Raw genomic sequence first — 16,600 nt, forward strand, 5'->3', positions numbered from 1 at the left:
GATAAACAAAAAAGTCAAGTATTTTTACCCGTAGCGGTCACGTAGCAGCGGTGACAGCTCAGGAGTCCATTACGGATCCGCACGTCCGACCCGAGCTCGCCCTCGCACACGCCGCACTGAATGCGTATGTAACACATATTATATTTGAATATTTGGTTTAGGCGTCTCTTGCGATCCGGTACCTTGAAACACGGCACGTGGAAGAAGAGCCCGAGCGTTTCGATGATCATCGCCGCTCCTTTTCCGAGGGGTCGCGAACAACCGGAGCATTGCCTTTTTCCAGTTATGCATCTGCCAACACATTTGATCACATATTCAAACCAAATTTGCGCAAAATGAATCCTTTCGTGCACCAGTTACGACCACCTAAATCAGGATGTTTTGATCAACTCTATCGGTGTCATCGAAACAATAACCACCGTTTTGACCACTGTCTCTGAAAAGGTTAACGCCACATATCTATAAACCTAACAAATTATTCATCAACTGCGGGGGAACAGACCAATATGAACAGCCTCGTTCCTCCCGGCATGCATTGTGACGCTCGCTTCGAATGTAAATAACATTCAAAGTAAAAATTTCTTCAGTAACTTTTTCATGACTTGCTATTTCTGCTGTTTTCATTTGTTGTTATGTGACCAATTCAGTTTTGTGATGACACTGTGACATTTGAGTTCATGACAAGCGGTTATTTTTATGTTCGTGAATGAGAATATACAGTAAGTCTTCTCTACTCAAGTGCAAATTGTCCCTCACTGTCTCGTGGGCGCCCCAGTGTTGTTAATCTAACTTTAAAAAAGTAATTAATTACAGTTACAAATGACTTCTCCCAAAAAGTCATAGCATTACTAACTCAGTTACCTGAATGTAAGAGTAATTAGTTACTTGGCAAAGTAACTGGTGATCATTTTCATGTTTTTTTCCCCTCAAAAAAAAACAAACAAAAAACAGTTTCAAGGGTTTTTGGGACAATTGGCCCTAGCCCAATTCTTTACCCTAAATTTAACTAGAAAGAGGGGTATTGCGGATATTGCGATAACTAGATAGTAACCTTTGCTATGTGTGGAAGTCATTTCATGTTGTGAATCAACTGTTAACCCTTCTGTCTACTTTAGACATGTGTAAATTTTAAAACCTTATCATCATTTAAAGATAGATTTAAGTCCAGATTTTGCCCATTTAGGAGCATTTTAGATAAAAAGTTACTGAGGTTCACTTGGAAGGTTCTCTACAACAGAGCCTTCCTGAGAGGTCTACTGCTTTAAGATGGCGGCTGTTTACTAACACATCTAGTTCTTTATAAATGTTGCTATCGCCGCCGTGTCTGCCATTTGCATCTAGTGCTATAATATGTGATATCTACCGTAGCATCATGTGGGCGTAGTTTGAAGGCTATCGGCTACAATCAGGTATTATTGGAGCCACCTAGCATTGTGTTTGCAACGCCGTCACAACTCCCTTGCCTCTTCACCACTCCTGGATTGCTCTCTCTCCTCTCCGCAAGTCCGTCTCTCTCAGACTTTTCTCGCGTCATTCAACCAACATAGTAATGCATAATAACGCACACCTTTCCCGCCTCATTAACAGTAACGGTGTTGCCAAGATGAGAAAAGTAATTCGATAACTCACTACTGAAAAATATAACCCCGTTAGTAACGCCATTATATTCTAACGCCGTTATTAACAACACTGGGCGCCACAAATAGTCATTTTGCTCTTGAGTAATTTCACATACAAGTCATTACAAACTATGAAACAAAAAATAGTACACTAATTCTTTATGTGAATGAATACAATATGTATTTAATTGTATTAAAAAATGGGAAAAAAACAGTTCATATTTTTTTTGCTCTTGTTAAATTCTTTAAATGTGCTGTGTGCGTTTGTAATCTGAGACAGCAAATGTGTTCAGCGAAACATGGAGGTTATTCATGTTTTGTTTTTTCTCCCGCCCTCAATGTCCTATTTTGTGTTTGTTTTATTACCGGCTCGGCGAAGACTTGGTCTGCGTTCCGGCGAAGCCGTCGTGGGAACCGCACCTGTTATATCAATCCAAATATGAGTCGCTGACAAAATCCAATCACATATTTCATCACAGCTTCACTTTTAATCCTCGCTACAATGTTTTTTGAATGTCGGAATGATCTTTTCTTCATTTGTACATTAAAATGAGGCTTCGTCTTTTTGATATACGTGAGTGCAGTTGACTTAGTAGGCAAGTAGGTGTCAGCTGGTATGTTTGCGTATTTGAAAAGACCTCTTAACACCGTGCGTCGGCAGATCGGCCTGAGCGTTCCGGTCCAACGACGCCGTCTTCCACAATTGGGACTTGCTGGACGGCTCGCCATCTAAAAGAAAGCGAGCGAATTTGTCTCTACAAGATGAGTCAAGAACCAATAAAAAGATTATGATGGATGATATGTTTTTAATATGAAGGAATCCAGAAAAGGAATTTGGCAATTACTTGAACTCAAATTTGCAGGTTTTAGGACACCAGTAACCTGGCGCGCCAGATAGATTTTTTCATATAGCGATGTGAAAAAGATCCCATCAAGAGCCTAGACGGCTGCAGATTGGACGGACTCTCTTCTCGTCACACGCGACGTTTCCCGTCCAAAAAAAAAGCTTTTAGTGACCGTCTTTGCTCCTCTTTTAATCAAGTGTATTTCAGACAAAACTTGGGTGACGGACCCATCTACAAAAAGTATTCAAGCGGATAGTCGCTTCCCAGTCACGTCTGCACCTCCCGCCTCTTTGCTCTGATTGGCCTGATTAGCAGAAGGTGACCGATCACAGTATGACGTGTCGCTTCACAGAAGTGCAAAAATATCAAGCTTCTTTCATCTTCTTTTCATGAAAAAATGATGTTTTTGCTTCCTATAAATGGCAATGCTTTGAATTGGTCTACTCCTATACTTTTTCTTGATCTCACCTTGTAAAAAGTGCAATTGGGGTTTATGCTGCTCTTCGTTTCCCGGGGTGTCTTTGTAGCCGTTTTGCCGCGAGGCGACCGGACGGTCGACGCTTTCTCGGTCGCCGGGGGGCGGCGGCGGCGGCGGCATCGCGCCGCCCGAGTGAGGCTTGAGGGGCGTGACGGTCTCCTCCAGGATCTTCCTTTCCTGGACAAGCCGATCCAGACAATGTAAGTGGGCCGAAACAACGGGCGTCCCGCCGTACCTCTTCGTTGTGCTTGCGTTCCTCCTCCTGCACCTCCGCTTGAGCTTTCTCCCACTCCTTTTTCAGCTTCTCCTGTTCCTTCTGGTACTGCTCCTTTAACAAGCAGAAGTCACAAAAGGCTCACTGTACAGTAGATTATTTAGAAAGCGGATTCATCAACAACGTTTTTGCCACGAGTCCACGCATACTGGACAAATGATTCATGTATAAGTTCCATGTTAATCATTTTTAAATTCATTTTATTTTTTGTTATTTAATAATGGATATTTGGATTCATGACAGAATTTTTATCAAGGACTAAAGAGGATGTTTATGGTTTATTTGTTCATTTTGTTTAATGAGAATTTTTTTGTAAAGAAAATGTACATTTTTTTTTTTTCCTTTTTTTGTTATAATATAAAAGAATTGAAATAAAAAAGCTTACCGTTTCATTTCAAAAGTGTTTTGTCAAATACCAATCAATTAAAATACAGACGATATTTAGAGGAAAAAAAGTATGATTAAAAAAGATAGAACGTTATCTCCAATATTGCCTCTTTTTTTTTCTCCTTTTAGTATACAGTATAGTAGTCATCGATGAGTCCATTTGCCGTGGCGCTCCGGCCTTATTGTTCAGTCAAAATGAGGCTTTATAGACTTCAGTTGACAAAGACGAGCCGAAAAGAAAATGAATTTCTAATAACTAGGTTTACACTACAGTACATGCGCACGCCCCTCGCATGAGCACGGCTATACCTGTAGGAGGCGCTCCTGCTCCCGTTGCCACCTTTCCACGCGCTTACGCTCCTCATTGGGGTCCCAGACCCAATGATTAACACGTTTAGCCAAGTTCAACACGGGGGTCTCAATCTACCCCCGTTCCACAAACGTATTCGGACACAGAGAGGAAAAGAGGAAAGGTCAGAGGACGAGCGGGGAAAGATGAAGGAGAAGCAGAAGGGGAAGAAAAAAGCGGATGAGAGTACTCACGCTTATGGTGCTCTCCTGTCGAACGTCTGGGGTGAGGAAAAAGACACGCGAGCGTTCAATTTGGGAAGGAAATCCGCTTCGATAATAAGACGTACCTGTGACACCGGGACGACCTTCTTGTACGCTGCTCACGGAGGTGGACGTCGACACAGACTCGGCTTGTTTTTCCTCGGCGGTCGTCACACTTCCGTTCACCTGAAAGGCACGTTTACTCGTGTCGCACCCGTACTTTACATCAGAAGGGGCCCGCGACAAACGGCGCTAAAATGTAGGCCATTTCAATTCACTGGAGAAGCACCGAAAGACCTTTTATCGTCCCTACCGACGTGACCTTGTCGGTAGGGGCGTTGACATTGAGCTTATTTCTCAACCGACCATTTGATCAATGTTGAAGCACTTGTTATGTAATCAGTGGCTGCCATTGACGGCGCTGGACATCCAATCCGTTTGAAGTGAATAGCGTACCGCACCAATGCTATTTTTAGACCGCAAGGCTGCGCGACGTCACCATCGTAAACCGGAAGGGGGTCAACATAGAAGAGCACTTGAATAAGACGCATGCTAGTACTGCTTGTTTTCGGCCGGTAATCTTTCAAAAAGAGAGTAAACACTGCAGCTATGGAATTTGTAGAAAGGACTCTAGACATTGCGACATATGAAGACATACGTTTCCCCAAAGCCAAAAAATGTGAAGAACGGATCAACTGGGCGGACGTCTGAGAGACCAATTGAACGCCAGCAAGGTGAAGCCATTCACCTTTATATGCAGTAAACATTTTGTTGGAGGCCATGGGCTTACAGATCGACAATGCTGACCCACTGCCTGCCCCGAAGAGGTAAGCCATTTTGACATTTTTAGTGTGGCGTTTTGCCGTGCTGCTTCTGTCTGACAATGAATGACCTGAAAAAAATTCAAATGGTATCCGACTGCCACTGTTGCTACCTTTCCTTTTGTAAAGAAACAACTTTAGTAATGGTGGAGAATGAATACATTATGGAATTAAGATTTGTAATAAATGAAAACATCTTCGTTGGCTGTCACTGAGTAGCATTTGCGATGGCTACACAAAAATACCAATGCTAAACGCCCACAAGAAAGGTCAGAGACAACCAGAGGATATAAGAAAGACAGGGCATATGGTAGTAAAGCATAGAGTGTTGAAACAGAAAAATGTCATTGTCAGTGGCGTAAGGCAATGCACACGATAAAAAAGCTACCTCTGGATCTGGTCGGCTCTTTTTCAGCCCTCGACACCATCTGTTTAACTGAACATTTCTACGTTCTTCCACATCTTTAGCAGTGAATTTGGCACAAGGAACATCATTTTCAGACAGAATTGGTAGGTTCAGCCCAGTAAACATCTGGTTTGTACACTATTTACATGCATCTAGCATGAAGGACAAACGAAGGTTTGACACCCCCCCCCAGCAACAGTTGCTAATGTCATGAATATTAATGAGTGAAGGCGATGGCACCTTTTCTCGTAGCCACCGTCTAACTGTCTGCATTATTCTAACACACTTAATATAATCAATCAGGAAATAGTATCGTTTCTCATATTCACTGACTTTACTCCAACTCACTCAAAATAAAATAAATAGCACTTATACCATAGTTTAAGGAAAACAAGCAGAATATAGGGCATAAGAGATAAACAACGCCTTCCTATTACGGAAGCTCAGCGCATGCGTCATACAACTAACTGAGCAAGATTTGACGCTGACAAGCCCAGGTCTGCACCACCAGGTCTCGCAATCAATTCTCCCGGACTGTCCACAACAAATGACGGGACGCTCTGTCCCAACACAAGGAACATTGGAGAACGCCCGATATCCAACTGATAAGACAACTGACAAGACTCCCAGAGCCCCTTTAACGTTGAAGTGGCAAAATCCACAACTCTCGGTGCCCAGACAACAGTAACTCCCGAATCCTCCTGTTCAATCCACAAACAGACAATAATCCCAAACATACCCTTCTTCCTGCCCACGGCCCGCCCTGCGAGAATCTTTAAAAGACTGAATGTTTAACTAAGCGTTGTCATTTTTCTCGAGAACCTTTTGTTGATGTGTGATATGGTGACCTTGGAAAGAGTTTTTCTTCTAGCCAGAGTCTGTTTTCGCCTTACCGTTTTGATCGCTGTGGACCTGAATACATTGTCAACTTGTTTTTGGTGAGCCATCTTTAAACTTTTCAAAATGGAGTCAGTATAAAGGGTTAAGACTAAGGTGAATGCGCGGAGATTGGCCTTCGGGCCAGATTGTCGGAATCCCGCCGGCCCGGGTTGTTGGAGCTGCGCCGGCGCGGGTCCGGCGGTTCAGCTGGCGCGATTCCGGCAGTCTGGCTAGAAGGTCCTTCTAGGTTTCCTTCATGAGCAAAGGTGACGTGTTACGTGCGGTACGCTGCTGGATGTCAACTAGTGATAAACTCATTTGAATTCGCAGAAGAAGGATAATTGGACGGACGTCATCTTTTTATGGCCGTGTGCGAAGCTGCCGGCCATCTCGAGTAGAGCAACTGGCGGTTGGAAACTACATTTCCAAAAGTACATTGTTTACAGCATCTGCATTTTACTCCCCGATACCTCAATTTAGTGCCGTAGCGGTGCAACACTAGCAATATTTTACATTCGACTATAAGTATGCAGTAATGTAGTACTAAATGAATAAAAAAACATTTTGTATGTTCTCAAATATGTGGTATCTGTACCCCTATCGGGCCAAAATTGGGAGCTGAAAAAATAAAGCTTACCTGACTTTGGTCTTCCACCAGCGTCTGAGTGAGCTCCGTGACGATGGTGGTCTTGGTGACGCAGTTCCTCCCGCTGAAGAGCGAGCTGATGGTGGAGGACGAAGACGACGAAGAAAACGAGGCCGAGGGGGGAGGAGGAGGCGAGCCGTCCGCCGGCGTAGACGTGGAGGCCGCGAGGGGAGGAGGCGGCGATTCCGCCGGCGTAGACGTCGAGGCTGCGGGGGGAGGAGGCTGCGATTCCGCCAGTGTCGACGGCGAGGCCGCCGGCGTAGACGTCGAGGCCGCGAGGGGAGGAGGCGGCGATTCTGCCGGTTTAGACGTCGACGGCGAAGCGTCCTTCTCCGACGGCGAGTGGATCAGTGAAGCGTCCGCGTCGCCGGTGACGCGCACCAGGCCGTCCGTCTTTTTAGGATGCGCACAAAGAGACGAAACGGAGTAAGAATGCAACGAATGCATTTGAAAAAGGTCCATTGTAGAATTGAACCCTTATCAGGCAGTGGTCTCAAACTGGTGGCCTGGGGGCCAGTTGGGCCAAAATTTGGAAGCCCCCCACCCCCTATTTCCAGTGCTGTTAATTGAAAATATTCATTAGTTACAACTTACTTCTCCCAAAAAGTTAGTAACTCAGTTACCTTACTGTAATTGTAATTAGTTACTCAGCAAAGTAACTGACGTTACTTCAGGTTCTACACGTTATTACTAGGGTTGTTCCGATCATGTTTGTTTGCTCCCGATCCGATCTCGATCGTTTTAGTTTGAGTATCTGCCGATCCCGATATTTCCCGATTTGATTGCTTTTTTTTTTGCTCCCGATTCAATTGCAATCATTCCCAATAATTTTTTCCCGATCATATACATTTTGGCAATGTATTAAGAAAAAAATGAATAAAACATTCAACATACAGTACATAAGTACTGTATTTGTTTATTATGACAATAAATCCTCAAGATGGCATTTACATTATTAACATTCTTTCTGTGAGAGGGATCCACGGATAGAAAGACTTGTGACTTTGTATTTTGTGACTAAATATTGCCATCTAGTGTATTTGTTGAGCTTTCAGTAAATGATACTGCAGCCATGCCCCAATGCATGATGGGAAGTGGAACCATGACTGTGCGTCGTGCTACCAATGGATATATCTTCTCTACTTTGGGAAATAACTTAAGGGTGTTAAGACAAAGATCAATTGCCACCTTGCTTCCCCACATAGCTTCCCATGACATTTCTAATCCCAGGGAGAGGGATTGCAGGGCTTTAGCCAATTGAAGAAAGGCTCCAAAGGCTGCCAAACTTCACTCTACTCATTTAGCGCTGCCTTTTAACCCGCTATATAGAAAAAACGGCATCATTACAGATTGAGCGCGACAACGAGTGAGAGGGTCGTGCAGCGCATACATTAATTGCGTTAATTAATTTAACGTGACACATTTTTTAATAAATTAACTGCCGCCGTTATCGGAATATTTTTGATAACCCTACCTTAAGCCTAAACTAAAGACTCTGGATGAGTGTAACATATTATGTCTGTAACATTAAATACAGTTAGAAAACGATTTAATTAAAAAATATATATATTTAAAAAAGGCATGGCCGATATTTTTTTGCCGATTCCGATACTTTGGAAATGACGTGATCGGACCCGATCGATCGGCAAGTTATTACATTATACATCAACTGTATACTATAAAATTTTTCACATCAAATAGGTTTATTTTTCCTGATTGAATTGAACTGACTTCATTCATAAAAAAACACACAAAAAAAACATACTGTAGGTCATACTTACATACTGTACATTTTTTTTTATTTCACCTATATTAGAGTATAACGGTAGACAAACTTTTAACTTTCAAATGCTGTGGGGTTTAAAAAAGCCTTTTTGTTTTTCCTGTTATACTTTTGACCCCGTGTGATCTCTGTACTGAAGTACGTACTGAACCGTGACTTGTGTGTCTCGTCGGGGTCAAAAAAAGTTTTGCTTGTTCAATTGTTATTGTATGAATAAAATGTAACTTGGATAGGAATATATCAATGTGTGAAGGTGATTTCATGGGACAAATTTTGTAAAAGTGAAATTATGTGCACCGTTTTGTGACTATACAGCGGAAGGTTTCCTGACCTTGGCTCCGTGTGAGCCGCGCGGTCGGCGGTACGGCTTGGCGGCGAGCAGGGGGACGGGCCGGGAGGACGCGGGCGCAGGTTTCGCGGGGTCGGGCGGCGTCCGCTCAGGTTTCGGAGGTCGAAGTCGGGGTTCCGGGTCCGATTCGGCCGCCGGCTCCGGTTCGCTCGGAGACGATTGGCTCGGAAGGTAGCGGGGTTCTTGGCCTTGAGGTGGTGTGGATTCGCAAGATGGTGGATTGCTGGAGGAAGGGAGGAATGTTTTATTCTCTTTCTTATGTCATCTGTGTATCAGCATTAAACTCCTGGATTGGACGTCTCCTGCTGTCAATGGCATTTAAAAGAGTAAATATTTTCCCATTTATTTTTGGGCTGTTTATCCATTTATGAATTTGCATTGTTTTTAATCCAAAACAAAAACAGGAAAGAAAAAAATAGCATCGTAAATATTCGCTTAATTATTATTTTAAAATGTTTAATTAAAAAAAGACAAATGGAATGAAAAAAAACATTTAAGTCAACCATTTTTTTTTGTTTTGTAAATATGTTTTTTAAATTCCTCCCAGTTATCCTCCCTTATTGCGGGCAATATCCTGAGTGTATTTCAATTTTTATTCATTTTAAATTCATTTTTGACAATTTTATTCATTTATAATTTAATTTATTCATGATATTGATATGCATGTATGTATATGAGTTAAACACGATCAACTCTTAAAAAAAAAAAAAAAATCGTGAGAGTGTTATTGAGGACCATAACGATGGCACATATCTGTTTTATGTCATTTTATAAATGGATGAAAACCACCTACTTTTGCTGGCCGTCTTCATAGGTGGATTCCGGCTCGCCGGTGTCACGGATCAGCTCGGGGTCCGGGGAGAGTCGAGGCAGCTTTAAGAAGTCCAAGGTGGCTTCGCTGATGGTAAAGCGGAGAGCGTAGCGCTGCAGAACCATCGCCGCCTCCTCCGGCGTGGCCGCGTTGCCGTACGCCTCGCAAAGCTCCGCCTCTCGACGCTCCCTGGGAGCAAAAAGGGCGAGTCGAGTCGGAAGCCTGCCTGCCGGCCGGCTGGCCAGCCGGCCAGCCAGCGCGACGGGACGCGTACTTTTCCTCCACGATCTCCTTGTAGGTTTTGATGCTCTTCCTCTTGTCGCCGTTCAACATCTCCATGCGCTTGCGCTCCTCTTCCTTCTTGATCAGCTCTTGCGAGGCGCAGCGACGACGGCTTTTCCAACGAGCCAAGTCCTGGAAGGCAAAGAAATCCATCAAACTGGGTCATCCTAACCCCTCATCTTTTTGATATGAAATCAGTTTCATCCAGATATTGGTTTGCCTTTTTTGGGGCTTTGAAGATCCAATAAAAAGCCTTTAATGGGTGAGATTGGACTGTTATAACAATAATACAATAAAGAAATGGGTGAGATGAAATGATTATTATATTGTTATTTGCCAGGATTTTGGTTTTAAATGACCGCAAAAATAACATTTAAAACAGGACAGATGAACTGTATGAAATTGATCAGGTGATCATGTGGGAAAAAAAAAAAATCATTTAAAAAACGGAATATTTTGATCAAATGTTATCATTCCAAAGAAAGAATATATAACCACTATGTCATTGGTTGGATCTTGGTGGATTTTTTTTTCATGTGAAAAAATATTTTTAGACTAGAAACAGCAATTTCTGGAGAAATTACTATGGGGCATTGCTGTAGGTAAATACAGATCCGCCCAGGTTGATCTGGGGACATTTCAAGGACAATATCAGGTCACCTCCTTTGATTTGGGTACATTTGGGGGATATGTCCTGGTCAAATCAGGTCACTTCTTCTTAATTTGGGGACATGTTCTGGTCATATCAGATAACTTCCTGTTGATTTGGGGGACACGTCCTTTTGATATCAGGTCATTTCCTGTTGATTTGGGGACATTGTTTTTTCTTTGCCATTGAAAATGAATGGGAAATTTGGACGTCCATGGCCATCAGTGGCATCAACTTACATATGCGTCAATGGAATCCAAGTACATTGGCATCAATAGAATTGACATGCATGGCTGTCAATCGCATTAACCAAAGTAAATGCCATTGGAAATGAATGGGAAATTTGGACATCCGTGGCCGTCAATGGCATCGACTTCCATATGCGTCAATGGAATCAGGGACATTTAGGGGACACTTCCTATTGATATCTGGCCATTTCCTATTGAATTGGGGAGCTTGGGTTTTTTTTACCATTGAAAATGAATAGGAAATTTGGACATCCATGGCCGTCAGTGACATCGACTTCCATATACGTCAATGGAATCCTAGTACGTTGTCATCAATGGAATCAACGGAAACATTTTCGGGGTCGTTCAAAAAAGTCCCCGTGTCGTGCGAGAATTCCGGTCGTTTCGATATTAGAACGGTGCCGATCGGTCAAACGATTCGGGCTGTGCGGCGTGCCGAAGAAACACCATTCGAAAAATAAATTAGAATTTTACTAACACTCTAAATTGTCCGTAGGTGCGAGTGTGTGCGTGAATGGTTGTGTGTCTCCTTGTGCCCTGCGATTGGCTGGCAACCAATTCAGGGTGTCCCCTGCCTACTGCCCGAAGTTAGCTGGGATAGGCTCCAGCACCTCCGCGACCCTCGTGAGGAATAAGCGGCATGGAAAATGAATGAATGAACTATCTGGGCCTTTGCTTCAGCAAAGCCCAGAATAAAAATGGTTACTATGGATTGAATATTTTTTCACCCGAGTTCCAGTCACCTGATTTTGAAAATATGAAAATATTGAAAAAAAAAGTTCCAAACATGTTACACTACTGTACTGTTTACAGCATTTGCTGTTCCACTTTTTTTCAGCGGAGAATAAAACATATATATTTTTGATTCTTTTGGCAACGCTATTGTATTTCTGGATTATTTTGTTACTTTTACGTCCTTAACAAAAAAAAACACACAAAAAAAAGAGAAACCCAATCCTTTTTACCCAATTCCGATCCTCTGAAAAATGCCCCGATCGGCCCGATTTTCAATCCCGTGATCGGATCGGTGACATCCCTAGCGGTTACCAGCTGTTTTTTGTCATATTTTATGATTTGAAATGAAAAAATAGATAACCTATAGGGATTTAGACAGACATTGGTTGGAATTTTTATCATGAAAAAAAAACAAATCATTTGAACCCTCCCCCCACCCTCCCAAAAAACCTTAACCTAAACCCAAATTTCAAATTTGATCATTTATATGGAAAGACAATAAACAGCAAGATAAGATATTAGTCATATTGGTTGTTTGAAAACAATACTCCTAAATTAGTTTTTAATGGGTGACATTTTTGTGAGTGAACATCATTTGAATGAAAAAAAAAAGAAAAAATCAACTCGAATACAAATGGGCATTCTTACACTCTGCCACTGGTCGTCCTCGTCTTGGAAATGGTTGTACTGCTCCTGCATGCGTTCGTAACGCGACTGTTCCGCCTCTTCCTGCTCCGCCATGTCGCCCATGCTCACGCTCCTGAAAAGAATCATTCCAAATGGTCAAAATACCACCACACAAGTGTTAAAGGGAGCCGTTGGTGAATGGTGGCGCAAAGGAAATCGCCATGCCAAAGAAAGCGCGTTTTCGCGGCCGTCGACGACCATAGACGTCCCATCGTCCGCCGCCAATTTAGCTTAGAAGCGGAATGAACTCCGACGTCTATCGTCGTCAGTGACGGCCCGCGAGTCGATGGAGCCGAGTGAGCAAACTGAAAAAGCGCCATGTTAGCCATTCAAATATAAAGCTTTCCAGCATGTTAGAGCGTTGGAACGTAATACAGTGGCACCTCCGAAGTCATTCCGTTTATGACGCGCGACGAAAAAAAATCATCCAAATATATGTGCCCCGCGATTGGCTGGCAACGTATTTGGCGCGCTTTCTGCCTATAGTTAGCTGGGATAGGCTCCAGCACCCCTGCCAAGATAAGCTCTCGGTTGGATACAAATAGAAAAAAATGAGAAGAAATAAAAGTCAATATGGAAAAGAAAATTTTGATATCATTCAAAAGAAAGAAAAAAAGACTCCATTTTGACACCAGTAATTTTACATGTACTTTTTCTACTCCCATAAACAAATAATCGGTTAAAATAGTACTCACTGCCAGGATTAATCACAATATTTATTTTTTTGCCATTGGCAGTGCTGGACTGCAGCTTTTTTTGTTGGGACCAGTACATACGTCACAGGTGTCCACTTTTTAATATGGGGAAAAAAATCTCCTACTAAAGGTGCTACAAAATGGTAACCTGGCACGCCAGATGGATTATATTCACCGTATCAATCTGGGAAAGATCTGATGGAGACACTTTTCACGGGCGAAACCTTAACAAAATAGACGGCTGGTGCTCGGATCACGATTCTTCTCGAGACACATATCGTTTCCCGTCAAAAAAAGCTTTTGGTGACATTCTTTGCTCCTATTTTAATGAGGAAATAAAGTGTATTTCAGACAAAACTTGGGAAATGGACTACATCGATTATCGGCGCCGATATTTGGAAATTTGACATATATCGGTATCTGCCTTTTTTTTTTTTTTGTCCGACCGGCCGATATGAAAAAAATAAAATCCCGGCTCAGATGCAGCCACGCCTCTCTCTCCTGCACTAGTATTCACCCTGTCCTCTGATTGGTTAAATGGTAATGGTAAATTGACTTTCCACCTTTTTGAGGCCCTCAAAGTGCTTCACGCTATCTACAGTCATGTGAAAAAATGAGGACACCCTGTGTGTTTTTTAACATATTTGGTCATACGGATATTTAAGATCAACTTGAACAATCTCGAGGGATTCATGTAATAGAACTAAACAATTGAAATTGGAAAAAAAATGTTTTTTTTATAACTTTCGGTAAAATGTCATTTTAAATAAATGACATTTCTGTTGAGGAATAAATTAGGACACACTTAAAATGGCTAAAATCACAGACAGGAGTATCACGTCAGATTAGAACATCATTACAGTGTTTTGAAGGAGGCCTCACATTTAGTTCGGTGTGCCCCCTGACTGTTGAAGTGGGAGAAAACACCATGGTGAGATCATCTGAGGCCTTCAGAAAGAAGATTGTAGACTCTGGTAAGGGATCGCAAAAGAATATACAATCAGCCATTCCGATATCCGGAAAATAGTGGAGGACATTCAAAATAACTCCCAACATGCCCGGCCTGGTCCAAGCGAGTTCACCCCGAGAGCATACCGCAAGATGCTGAAAGAAGTCTCCAAAAACCCTAAAATGTCATCACAGCAGATTCTTGCTACTGTCGATGTGGAAGTGCATGCCTCGACAATCAGAAGGAGACTTGACAAGTTTAACCTTGACGGGAGGAAACCTTTGCTCTCCAAGAAGAACATAAAGGCCAAATTGAAGTTTGCCAGAGAGAATGTAGACAAAGACTAGGACTTCTGGAATAATGTTCTTTGAACAGATGAATCTAAAATGGAATGATTTGGACAGCAGAAAAGAGGACATGTTTGGCGTAAAGCCAAAAGAGCATTCCAGGAAAAGAACTTCCACCTCCATGCTTGACCGTTGGTATGAAGTGTCATGCTTTGCTGCAGCAGGACCTGGCCAGCTCACCATCATAGAATCCACTATGAATTCTATCGTGTATCATAGGGTGCTTAAGGAAAATCTGTGAAAAAATTCACGCTGAAGCCAAACTGGACCCGGCGACGTGACAATGACTCAAAACATACCAGTAAATCTACCAAGGAATGGCTGAAATGGAGAGTCCTGGAGTGGCCGAGTCAAAGCCTAGTTTTTAATCCCATTGAGTGACTTGAAACAGGCTACAGATGCTCAAACATCTCACAGCTGAACGTATTCTGCGTTGAGGAGTGGAGCAAACTTTCATCAGACCGTTGTCAAAGCCTGGTAGATGGCTACAAAAAGCGCCTCACGGAAGTTATTTCAACCAAAGGGGGTAACACTAGCTATTGGGTGTCTTCAGTTAGAATATGCATTTTTGTTGATATATTTGGTTTAATTAGTCAATTGCAATTGCAAATTTCAATTGCAACTGCAATTCAACCACTTTCTTTTCCAGAGATAAAGAAAAACAAGATCAGACATTGATATGTTAATAAAGAAGTGAATATTCCATGGGGTGTCCTCATTTTTCACATGACTGTACCTACTTGTGACGCAACATCAGGAGCAAGGTATCTTGCTCAAGGTCGTCAGGGCTTTCTTTTTTGTGGAAATTTTTCAGAGAGCTATTGATTCCACTTTACAACAGTCTAGGAAATTCATAGCCTGCTACACCAGACTCACCGCTGTTCCAGCTATTGAGTCTGGCCACCATTCAGCGGATACAATTTCCAGGGTGCAGCAAGCCACAGCTAACAGACAGAGGAGTGGACCAATCGGCGACAGGCGGACGTGACGTTGGTAAAGCGACGAGGGCAGGACAAGGGCCTTGTGTGCGAATAAGTAAGCGAAATAAGCGAAAGTAAACATACGAGGAGAGCAGAGTTTGTTCAACATGGCTAGCGCGAGACAGACTGTTGTCAATGACTCGTGTCAATGTGTTTTCGGTCATTTAAAACTGATTTTACCCTGGATTGGAACATATTCTCGGCTCTCCCTTTCGCCATCTGTGTTGTCGTGGAGACGACTTCCGACGAAGAGGAAGAGTGACGTTGCTCGTTAAGAACACGTCACGCAAATAAACAAATCTGATTGGACGGTTGACTTTGTTCTTGCTCGAGAGGCCGTTAATGGGCTGGGTCCCAGACTGTTCTCACAGTGTTTGAAAAATACAGGGAGAAGAGTCTGGCTGTGCCAGGCAAGGAAATTCAGGCACTTCATATTTTCTATTCCATAAATATGCTTTAGGCATTTCAATGAAGTTCATTGTTTGCATGATTCAAATATTTCAGGCCAACTTTTTCGGTTATCGGCCCCTCCAGCTACTAATAATCGGTATCGGTCGATCTCTAAAACGGACCGATCTACAAAACGCGAGAGGTGGCTTCCCGGCCTGTCACGTCTGCAGCTCCCGCCTCTTTCCCCGGACTGAAGGCGACCGATCCACATCAAGCTACAGTTTGCGGAAGATGTTGTTGCCCGTCAAGAAAAAAACTTTGGTGACGTTCTTTCCTCGTATTTCCGACAAAACGTCATTGTAAAGTTGCATTCCGCCGTTGTACTGAAGCAGATAGTGGCTTCATCTTTCTCCCCGATTGGCTACAACATCTCATGAGCGGGGAAGCGAGGCTACTGCATGATCTATCAATCAGGGAGTAGTGTCTTGCTTGCAAGGTTACGTTCTACAATCATTTTACTTTAGTATTTTATAGCACCTCTAACTCACCGGCTGTCACTGACAGGGACGGACGTCCAATCCATTGGAACTGGGAGGGTTGGCGGCGAGTAAACGATCGCTGCCGCCCTCCCAGTTCAACTGGACGAGACGTGGACTAAACTCCTTTCAGTTGACGGCAAAACAGGCCACACACGCGATCGTATCCTAAGCGGATTGTTCCGCCGACATTCCCGTGGTTTCCAGACGTCGAGAGGTAGAACTGTACGAAAAGTGAAACTCACATGCAGA

General features: G+C 43.0%; 1 protein-coding gene across 5 annotated transcripts in view; it reads right to left on the minus strand.

Moving 5' to 3' along the window:
• Positions 1–16,600, minus strand: part of LOC130920102 (LIM and calponin homology domains-containing protein 1-like) — a 35,993-nt gene that overhangs the window by 2,274 nt on the left and 17,119 nt on the right. For 3 of the 5 annotated variants that reach the window (XM_057842992.1, XM_057842996.1, XM_057842997.1), the window contains 14 exons: positions 12,413–12,524; positions 10,125–10,264; positions 9,833–10,039; positions 9,022–9,262; positions 6,899–7,300; positions 4,242–4,341; positions 4,147–4,172; positions 3,913–4,026; positions 3,178–3,270; positions 2,933–3,119; positions 2,258–2,348; positions 1,986–2,039; positions 183–291; positions 29–116 (listed from right to left, as the gene is read on the minus strand). In XM_057842992.1, the coding sequence (XP_057698975.1) occupies positions 29–116; positions 183–291; positions 1,986–2,039; positions 2,258–2,348; positions 2,933–3,119; positions 3,178–3,270; positions 3,913–4,026; positions 4,147–4,172; positions 4,242–4,341; positions 6,899–7,300; positions 9,022–9,262; positions 9,833–10,039; positions 10,125–10,264; positions 12,413–12,524 (1,964 nt within the window). The remainder of the gene's footprint in view (positions 1–28; positions 117–182; positions 292–1,985; positions 2,040–2,257; positions 2,349–2,932; positions 3,120–3,177; positions 3,271–3,912; positions 4,027–4,146; positions 4,173–4,241; positions 4,342–6,898; positions 7,301–9,021; positions 9,263–9,832; positions 10,040–10,124; positions 10,265–12,412; positions 12,525–16,600) is intronic. The other 2 variants (XM_057842994.1, XM_057842993.1) reach the window with 2 other exon arrangements.

This window comes from Corythoichthys intestinalis, chromosome 8 (assembly GCF_030265065.1).
Source record: "Corythoichthys intestinalis isolate RoL2023-P3 chromosome 8, ASM3026506v1, whole genome shotgun sequence".
NCBI classification, from domain to species: domain Eukaryota; kingdom Metazoa; phylum Chordata; class Actinopteri; order Syngnathiformes; family Syngnathidae; genus Corythoichthys; species Corythoichthys intestinalis.